General features: G+C 38.2%; 1 protein-coding gene across 2 annotated transcripts; it reads left to right on the top strand.

Annotated features, from left to right (window-relative positions):
* Positions 1-82: 82 nt before the first annotated feature.
* Positions 83-9133, top strand: b4galt3 (UDP-Gal:betaGlcNAc beta 1,4- galactosyltransferase, polypeptide 3). Of its 2 annotated transcripts, none has more exons than XM_055166096.1 (8): positions 83-454; positions 2168-2242; positions 2543-3041; positions 3388-3623; positions 4240-4430; positions 4805-4927; positions 5518-5622; positions 6268-9133. In XM_055166096.1, the coding sequence occupies exons 3-8, from the start codon at positions 2759-2761 to the stop codon at positions 6578-6580; spliced, it is 1251 nt and encodes a 416-aa protein (XP_055022071.1). In that variant the 5' UTR covers positions 83-454; positions 2168-2242; positions 2543-2758; the 3' UTR covers positions 6581-9133. The 2 variants fall into 2 exon arrangements, with proteins under 2 accessions (XP_055022071.1, XP_055022070.1); XM_055166095.1 differs by having other exon boundaries at positions 83-475.
* The last annotated feature ends 1298 nt before the right edge of the window (positions 9134-10431 follow it).

The raw sequence follows: 10431 nt of genomic DNA, 5'->3' as shown, positions 1-10431 counted from the left end.
ACGAAATATGCGTCTGCGTGTCCTATCAGGCTGGACCACGCTCTCACATGATGTCCTACAAGAGATAACACACAGGGGAAGTTGACTAGATAATGCCGTTTTGTGTTTGTGTTTCTTTTCATTATCTCTTTTTCTCTGTGTTTTCAAATGTGGCGCTCCGTGCGTCATGGCCACCTGACTCCCTCTCTCTCTCTCTAGCGAATATGTTCCGACGAAGCGGCGGTAGAGACGTACAGACCACTTGCACTGTTTGTGTTGATGTTGAGGACGGGTATGCCCCATGCTCTTGTGCGTAGAGGCGTACAAACGTATAACAATAACGGGATATTGCGCGCCTAGTGCATGCTTTGGCGGCAGAAGAAGTTGGTGCATAGAGGACGCGTTATCGGCTGGTGCATCGCATCTTTGTGGCAGAGGCCTGTCGGCGGTGTGCAGAAGCCGGGGGCTGGATTTGGTATGTCGCAGGGACGCACTGGTGAGTGGCTTGTGCCCAGAACATTCACAGATAACCTGTCAAGCTTTGGCGTGTTATAGACCACTGAGATGCAAATTGTACATGTGCAGTAGCCTATAATATATGACTTGTGTGTGGTGATATTATTAATGTAGAATAATTTCCCAGGCCTGACAGCTTTGATAAGCTAATCATGTAAATGGATGGATGTCACTGGTGGCGCTGTTTCAGCGCTTTTGGTGGTCCATTTCTGAATATTTCGCTTAGGTCAAATTAGAATGCACACTTAATGCTCACTACAGGTCCTTTCCTATTCATGTACATGTGTTAAACTGATAAAAAAGGGGCGGGGTTGCAGATAAAGACTTCTAAATAAAGAAACGGTTTAACATTGGTTCCAGCTGCCTGTCATTCTGGGGTTTGAAGTCTATTTGCACTGAAAGAAACAACAATTTTTATATTTATTAAATTTAATTTTTTATAGTTATTATTATTTAGTTTTTTATTATTTAAATGATTCAGTCTACACAACTACATCTAGGCTTTCATGCAACATAAAATGACCTTAAAAGATTTTAAAATAAGTACACGAAAGTGCTCTTTGGTTTTCCACAGTTCCACACTGTATTGTCTTAAATGAATCAAACACAGAGAGAGCTCAGGTACAGCCTGTTTGAAGCTGGACAGTGCAATGACTTATTCCACTGAAGACACTCTGGTCTCGGCCTGTGGAGACAGGAATAAGACATGATTACAGTATGATGATCTACTCTGTGCTGTACACATTTAAATGTACTGATAGAACTTATTACTCTGTAACACAGTAATGGAACAGTTCAGGACAGAATCACAGAAAATGCAGAAAAAAAAATGTCACCATGTGATTTTCTTCAGCTTCCCAGCATGCATTTGGTAACAGGTAGGGCAGGTGCACATACCCTGTACATACAAGTGATGACACTTATCAGTAACAAGGAGGGCTTACAAAGGAATACAAAATTGCCACACACCATTTAGATACCAGTGCTGACACTTTCTCATTACGAAATATGTTGTAAAAATTGACTTGATTTGGTTTATGTACTTTGTTCATCTGCATCTTGTGTTTTGGTGGTTCTTTGGGTCCTGTGTCTTTCTGAAACAAATGCAGGAATTTCAATGTCTCACTTTCTTTATTTTAACTGACAAAGTAGAGCTGCACAAAATCACTGACTAACACCGACTATGAGTTAGCTTACCAACTACACACGCAACTACAGCAGTGCTCTGGATATCACTCTTTCATATTTTCAGACTATAGAAGCAACAAATTAAAATGTTAATACAATTCCCACCCTCTTAATAACAATTTGTAACAATTTGTCTCTTGTAAACAGCCCTTACATTAACACTAATTTCAAATAATGCAAACACAAACGTTTTTACAATGACCTGATTCAGGCAAAAAATCTCTGAAAAATCTTACCTCCAAGCAGCTCTCATAATCCTCCTGGATCCACACTGCAATGGTCTCTGCTCTTGAAACTGTCCTGTGTCCTGCTACATTTTGTAGTTTTGGGAAATTCCACTTTGTAAGATTTAAACATGCTTGACAGAGAATCTTAAAAAAAAGTCATGTTATTGCTGTAAAATTTGAGTTTGCAATTTGAGCAACCCCCCCAGTGTGGGCTGAAGCAGTCAGTGAATGTTGTTGTGTTTTCTTTCTCTCTGAAGTCAGTGCAATGAAAGCAGGAAGAGGAGAGAGGAGGGCACCCTTTATGACCCAGGACTGATGTTAAGCCAAACCAGGTAAAATGAAACCCAGTCAATAACATTACAAAATCAATCCATTGTTGGAGGGGTCAATTTACAAAAATCCTTGGAAGCCGATACATGCCAAAAATGAAAATGACATTGAGCACGGAACGATCTGTCACTTACATTTACTATAATTATTAGTGATAGTAATATTAGTAGGCCTAGTTAGTAATATTATTACATTACTATTACATCTGTTGCTATTCCATAATGTATGCAGTTTCAACATGTATTATTATTTAGATGGATTACCCAATTATAACGTCTTTATTTCAATATTTTCCCCTCCAGTGTCATAAAGTGATGGCAGTGCGACCTCAGCCTATCTACAGTGCCCACAGATCACTACAGATGGACAGGCTGCACACCTGAGCTCCAGCCGTGCCCCTGCTCCTGTCCCTCTGCCTCCCCCTACACCCCTCCTCTTCCTCCTCCTCCTCTCCCTCTCTCCTTCTGCCTGTCCCTCTGGTTCACCCTTTGTCAACCCCACAACTGTATCTTTGGACTATGGCGTGTTGTGGTCGCTCCCTGGACTCTCCCTGCACACTGGCACTGCTGATTGGTTTCCAGTTTGCCTTTGTGCTATATTTTTCTCTTGGTGGATTCAAAGGGTTAGTTTCAGTGCTTGTTCACACCATAGAGCCAGAGTTTGACTACTCAAGACCCCATGACGTCTACACCAACTTAAGTCATTTGGGAGTACCACCTCCACCACCCCGCAATGTCGGCATGGGACCACCACCAACAGGACCTCCGCTTAAAGACTGCCAGATTCCCTCACCTTTGCTAGGCAAGTGAAAGAGATAGGAGTTTAAAAACAGAGAATGCAATTTATTCTATTTTGCAAGTAATTAGCAAATAATGAAGTTAATTTAGCCTATATGCTTTTACGAGAGAGACTTTTTCTGTCCTAACTCCCTACTTTACTGGTTTTCCTTCTTTTAAATGCAAGATGAGTTGCAGTATATTTTGTGATACTTGTTCCCAATGTTTTGGACTCATCATATGTTTGTATTTGTAGATAATCAGTGCTATACAATAAAGTGCAGTCCACATAGTAATACATATAGTCAAGATACAATTAACAATTTTAGAAGGAATAAAAATGACATATAACCCTTGTGTGTTTCCATCAGTTGGTCCAGTGTCAGTGCGCCTGTCCTCACCCCTGTCCATGGAGGAGATCAGGCAGAGGAACCCGCTGGTGCAGCCCGGAGGCCGATACAGACCTCCAGACTGTGAGCCACAGCACCACACAGCTATAGTGGTGCCTTACAGAAACAGACAAACTCATCTGAGGGCACTGCTCTACCACCTGCACCCCTTTCTACAGAGGCAGCAGATTCACTACAGCATTTATATAGTCCAGCAGGTGAGAGTGCATTTCAAAACAATCTGTTTTTGTTCCAAAATAGTACAATACAGTCTGACTTTTCTTTCAAATAATTGTTTTCCTTCATTTAAACCTATGAGGAAAAATCTGTTTCTACCAACATCTATATTAGAGCTACACTACTTAACACAATTGTTAAATCATAATTTGAGTTGGTGATTTGTGAATGAAAGAAAACACAACTCCAGGTTATCTTAAAGCTCACAAGAGACCAAGGAACTGGGACAGATTATACATAGATAAGAGGACATTCTGGGTAAATGGGTGAATTTGGATTTCCTATACTAGATGTGAGTACAGAATCTGACTGTGTCTTGGTGACCCTTGACTAATCTGGGTGTATCCCGCCACAGGGCCAAAGGAACTGAGTCATGCTCAAGCCCATTGGAACCCTAAAAGGATTAGTGGGGGAAATTTAATTAAAATAAAATTAAGTATGACAATAGTTTCCAATAAACAAAATCTGATGCGTTAGCTGTTGTTGCAAAGTTATTTATACATTCTTATCGTCACAAAATGTAGGTGCAGATCTCAAAGTGATGTATTAATAGAGGATTTGTAAAAAAGTACAATTATTTCTTGTTCTTTGCTCCAGTGGGGAAACAGTACCTTTAATCGAGCTAAACTTCTAAATGTCGGGGTCCGAGAGGCGCTCAGAGATGAAGACTGGAGCTGTATTTTTCTGCATGACGTGGATTTACTTCCAGAAAATGATCACAACACCTACACCTGCCACAAACAGTTCCCCACACACCTCTCAGTGGCTATGGACAAGTTTAGATACAGGTATAAGCACCACATTCACTTTTTTTTTAAGTAACTTAAAGGTGCACTGCGCAACTTTTCTGGTGGAGGGTCCGCTACCTACTTGGAATATTCCATGGTAGGACATTAAAACATACATCTAGTATTTATTCATTATGGGTGTTTCTATTGCTCAAAAATACAATCATGCCTACTGTAAAGAGATGCAACTTTCCACAGATCTGAATTGTAATGTAGCGTTGTGTTTGTCTCCCTCGCGATAGATAATGTAAACCATTCTAAACAAAGCAATAATATTTCCAGGGAGACAAACAGGTGGCGGACTCTCCACTAGAAAAGTTATGCAGTGCGCCTTTATGTCCTTGATTGTATAATTATGGATTTGTCCCTTCCAGACTTCCATACCCACAGTATTTTGGAGGGGTGTCTGCTGTGACTCCAGACCAGTATATGAAAATGAATGGCTTCCCAAACCAGTACTGGGGATGGGGCGGGGAGGATGATGACATTGCTGCCAGGTTGGAGCATTGTAATCACTAAATATTCTGAAGAACTTTCTATGAGTTTTGCACATCTCTGCTGTATGTGCACTTCATCAGTCTCTGTTTTCATTTGCTTTTGCCACATCTTTGTTCCATCTTTTTTTTTATGTGTTTTGATATAATTTTCCATCTTACTACCCTTTCATTGCTTTGGCTTTGCTGTGTTTCTCTTGGGAGTGGGCTCAGTAAGTATCGGATTTTTGGTTTAACACCAGATTTTGGTTGGGCTTGGTCCTTCCGCCTTTTATCTCTTAACTGTGGTCTCCTCTGTCCACTGTACAATATGATTCTTAACACATTAGTGAGAAAAGCAACCTATGCTTGTCTTAGCTGTCAATGAAAACAAGATATTTTACTATGTACCAACAACATGAATGTGCCTACTACATAAAGGAAGAACAGGCACAGATGGACGTAGGGACCACAGTGCTTTTTACCCTCTGTAGTCTAAAATGGTGTGTAGGCTAATGTTTCAACCCCATATGTGTTAACACTATAGAGTGATTACATTTTATTTGGAAATGAACTTCAGTAACTTGACTTGACTCTCTTTTTCTGTCTGCCAGAGTTCGATTGTCTGGTATGAAGATTGTGCGCCCCCCAGTGGCCATTGGACATTATAAAATGATCAAACATAAAGGAGACAGAGGAAATGAACAGAATCCACGAAGGTATTCAAATGCAGATTATATAAAAAATATAAAACAGAGTAGTAATAAAAACAAAGGGACTTATCAACCCTGCAACACCTCATTAAAACTGACCATAGATAGGCTTGACAATGATAGTAATGAATATCCAGCAAAAGTTTAAAACTTTTCACTTACTTACTGACTTAGACAAACTTTACTGATTGCAGTGGAAATTATTTGGACACAGTAGCTCACACATCACAATATATTATAATAACAAAGAGCAAAATATAATATAAATGGTAATAAATTCAAAATAGCAAAAATAACAAGAGACTGGTAATGTAACTATATAAATGTATATGGACAAGTAAAAACTAAAAATATAGAAATATAGTAATACAAGTATATCTCTCAGCTATACACAAGAGGTCGTAAGGAGAAAACAATGCAAATATGAAATAATTATTGACATTACATGAGGTTATCTATTACATAAGGATGAGTTGTTGTACAGTTGTATGGAGTATGGTATGAATGTAGTCAGTACCTCTCACTGTTTTAGTGGAGCTGTAGCAGCCTCTTGGATAATTACTGAATTACTGTCCCTCTATCCACTTTTTATAAATAATATTAGTAGAAACAAAAACACAAATGACCAAATGCATAGTTTTCCTTCTCTAGATTTGACCTGCTGAAGAGGACCAGGCTAAACTGGCGCTCTGATGGCCTTAACTCTCTGACATATGAGCTCCTGTCTAAAGAGCTGGAGCCCCTCTACACCAACCTCACCGTCAACATTGGAGACGACCCTCACCTGCCTCACGGAAAAGTCCCAAATCCTGCCAAAGTACCAGTCCCACATGCCAGCAACCAGAATGGACCAAAACAGGAACCAGAACCAGAGATCCACAGAACTGCTGCAGCCAATACAACTGTCAGTGTGAAAACAGAACTAACTAAAGTAAATGGGACCACGCAAAGGAAGGCCCATTAAACTCCAGAGGAGAAATAACTACTTACTGCTGCATTAAGACAGAAACTGAATGATCAACTCAGTCATATCCAAGTAACCATTCCCAGTATAATAACCAAGACAGTCAATAGATGCTGCTTTATTAGACTAAATCAAACAGGCATAACATTATGACCACAGACAGTGATGAAGTCATACCCAGTCTCTTTGTTGACGCTAGGCCTGTCAGGATATATTACTGAAGTAACTATATATAATACTGAAACCAAACCATCAAGCATAATTATCCCCCCAAAGGTATTCTTAATGTACAATAAGCTTAAATATTGTTGAGCTTTGATAAAGAACACTTAATTAACAAGTAATTGGTTTATAATTTGAGTTCATAATTCCACCTTCTTCAGCTCAAATCGAACAATTTAAGACCAAAATGATGAGGCTCACAGCAGCAGTAACAGTAATTTTTCAATGTAAAGTCAAACAGAGTTGGAAATAGATGAAGCTGAAAGCGTGCCCATTAACACTTCCTATTTGTAACGCAGCATTGGGACTCACGTTAGATAAGAGAAATAAGAACCAAGAAAACTTTAATTGCCATTATCAGTGAACAAAAAGAATACTAAACTTATATAATTATGACAAAATTAAAATGCTTCATACAATAAAGTTAAAATAAAATAGAGGCTTTTTCTGAATATAAGAAATCACACATTGGCACCAGGAATAGGCATGTGGTCATAATGTTATGCTTGATGAGTGTATACAAGCTGTAAGTGACCCACGCATATTCAATGACACTCCAGGCTACTGTTGTCCACTCCAGTGTGGGCGAGCGTTATCTGTGCCTTCTCTCTTTTCTGTGCATTTTATAGACCAATAGAGATGCTTTTAGACGTGATCTGGGGCTTTTTGAACTGTTTTTTCTCTGGCTCATTGATCCCAGATCTTTGTGAGGACTGCCGTTTTATAACTGTGTGCATCGCTTATAATCCTAGAGTTTATATTTCTATAGAGACTTTTTATCTTTTATTTAATATTATGTTTAACTTATTACAGTCTGGTGCCTCTTTTAGTTTCTAGACAATCAAAGTAAATTGGTTTCATACAACATACAAGGAAATACAGTCATGGCCAGATATTCATTATAGTGGCATGATAGTTGTCGTCTAGTCTAACTATATTCTTAAAACACAGAGACTTACAATACAATATAGGTGAATTTATACATTTACTTTGGTGTTGGTGTAAAACAAGCCAGCAAATGATATATGTGGTGACACATTCACTTTGAATGATAAAGAAGCACTGTGTTTTTTTTTTGTTTTTTTTAGGGCTAGCGACTTGCAGGAAAGATGCTTACTTGAGCCTAGTGCACTGACTATTACTTAGTATACTATTAACAGCCCATCTGCTATAATTTTCTTCCAACAAACATCATTTGACTATTTTTGTAAAATAGGCAACAGTTCATATGAATATATTCAACACAGCATAATTATCAGAGGTGGATAAGACACATTTACTTCACTAGTCTTCTTGATGAACAGAAAAGTTTTCAGTACCTTTGATTTGTACAGTCAAACTAATTTCATGGTAAAATGTGTTGCTTGCCATTCATTTGGTAGCAGTTTTATTAGTAGACAGTTCTGTTTATTTTAGCTGTTTAATTTCAGCTCAACTCCACTGAGCATTTTACCTCTACTTGAATAGTGTCTTTGAACAAACATGGGCCTATTTTATTTGGCTACTTCTACCTCTGATAATTATTATTATTATTCATCATTATATAGCCATCATTATAATTTAAACACTGTGCCTCTCGAGTTTCAACCATCAGCTTGTTATTGATAATTTATGTTGTTGTTAAATTGAATTTAAAATATAATTTAAAAATGGTGTGTTTAAATTGCTGTGGTGAAACAGCGCCCTCTGGAGGTGCAGTCTTATGCAGCGCCAGCTTTTGATCGAAGCTGCAGTGTTGTGACATGAATGTTGATGATGAAAATTGGCCATTCACAGTTTTCAGCCAATCCAATCTTTGCTTTGCGGTTAGCATAGTGTCACATGACTGCGTTTGTGAGCTTAAAGGTACAGAACTGCATTTCCACTGGTTACCTTACCCAAAAACATGTAGACACTTTTATGAATGAATAGGCCATTGTTTTATATGAAGAGTAAAATTATTAATACAGAGAGATATGATAATAGTGATAATCCATTGCTGATAAATTGTACTTTGTTAGCTTTATACTACTTACAGGAAATATTTAGTTGCATATCAATAAATATTATACATTTATCATATTGCCTGCTTTAAAGGATGTTATGTGAACACAGCCAATAACCGTTAACTGTGTGCTACCAGATTGTTCTATATTTATGCATAGATTACTGTGTAAAAGGTCACTGTTCATTTCTGACAGATTAGGTATTCTAAAGGCAAAGTGCTGGATTATGTGTTGAATGCATGTGGCAATGTTTGTGTGTCAAGTCATGTTCAGATTAGAAGACTTCGGCAAAATGGGACATGACTGTATTCATAGGAAGTGAATAAAAGTAATTATTTATCACATATGGACATGCCTATAGCCTATTCCTGATGAACATAACTGTTTATTTGTGATTTACATAATGTCGGGTTTGAATATACATAGATTTGTCACAATCTATCTCCATATTTCAAATGTTAAGATTATAAATATACTATAAATGCACAGACCTACTACTTTAACGCAATGCTGTCATAAGAGCAGAACAGCACAGATCTGATCTCCCTAAGCGTATAACCGATTAACTTTATATCATCACATATGCTCTGCAGACACACCAAAAGAGCAGGATTACAAAGTTAGTACACATGACATCACACTTATAGATCTTACTAAAACAGAGAGGTTGCATAATGTAATTTAGAAACTGACCAGAACCAATGAAAAATTTGATTTAATGTCCAATACAAATACATTTTCAGTTTGATGTAACTGAGCCTTGTGCAGACTAGCACAGGAAGCTGAGTGAAAACACTTGGCCTGTACAAAGGTAAATGGGAGAACACATATTTATATTTCCTATTAAATCCTGTTTTTCATATTTTTGCTGCTTGTAGAGGGGGTTTCTCTACTGCTACCCATCTAATTGAAAAACATGCACAGCAGGCTCACCCTGCAGCTATGGGTCCTTTAGTCAAAATAGGTTAAAGAAAAAGTATGTAGTCTGCACTCTTACTGGTTTAAATTATTACAATCACAACTGACTCTGTGAATTCAGAACTAATGAATAGATCAACATTATCAGAAAAACCAAAATATGATTAGAACATATGTATCCATATCTGGGGACAAAGATATGTTATGTTTACGATGTTTATGATGTTAACATTCTACATAAAATTCCTTTATGATGTAGAGAAAAGTTCAACTCTTTGGTCACTCTTAATAAGAAATTTTAGTAGCATTTAGGGAATGCGCACAACAAAGTACAACAGTCCTGTGGTGTATGTACATGCTTACTCCTGTTTAGCACTAAGTAAGGAAGGCCACATCTGTCTCTCTTAGATAGGTGTGTGAGTGTTACAACCATGACAGCAGTGACAATCCAGTTTGCACTTCCCCTGCACTGGGCTGACACACAGGACTGACACAGTGGCCTTCTGAGGAGACACAAGCTTGAGACGAGCTTTAGTCACCTCCTGTTACTGTTCCGACACAGAGACAACGCTGACCTCCGCCAACACACTGCTGCCATTCGCACAACCAACACAAGCTGTTAAGGAAGATACAACATCACAGTGGCCAGTGTAAGGACATTCAACCAAGTCTTGCTATATACTTGCAATACATTTGAAATTGACAACTGCTACCTCAAATCTAGTA

This window comes from Boleophthalmus pectinirostris, unplaced genomic scaffold, assembly GCF_026225935.1.
Source record: "Boleophthalmus pectinirostris isolate CB_2022bp ecotype Guang Dong unplaced genomic scaffold, ASM2622593v1 HiC_scaffold_8, whole genome shotgun sequence".
Lineage (NCBI taxonomy): Eukaryota > Metazoa > Chordata > Actinopteri > Gobiiformes > Gobiidae > Boleophthalmus > Boleophthalmus pectinirostris.
This window is presented reverse-complemented; position numbering and strand designations above follow the sequence as displayed.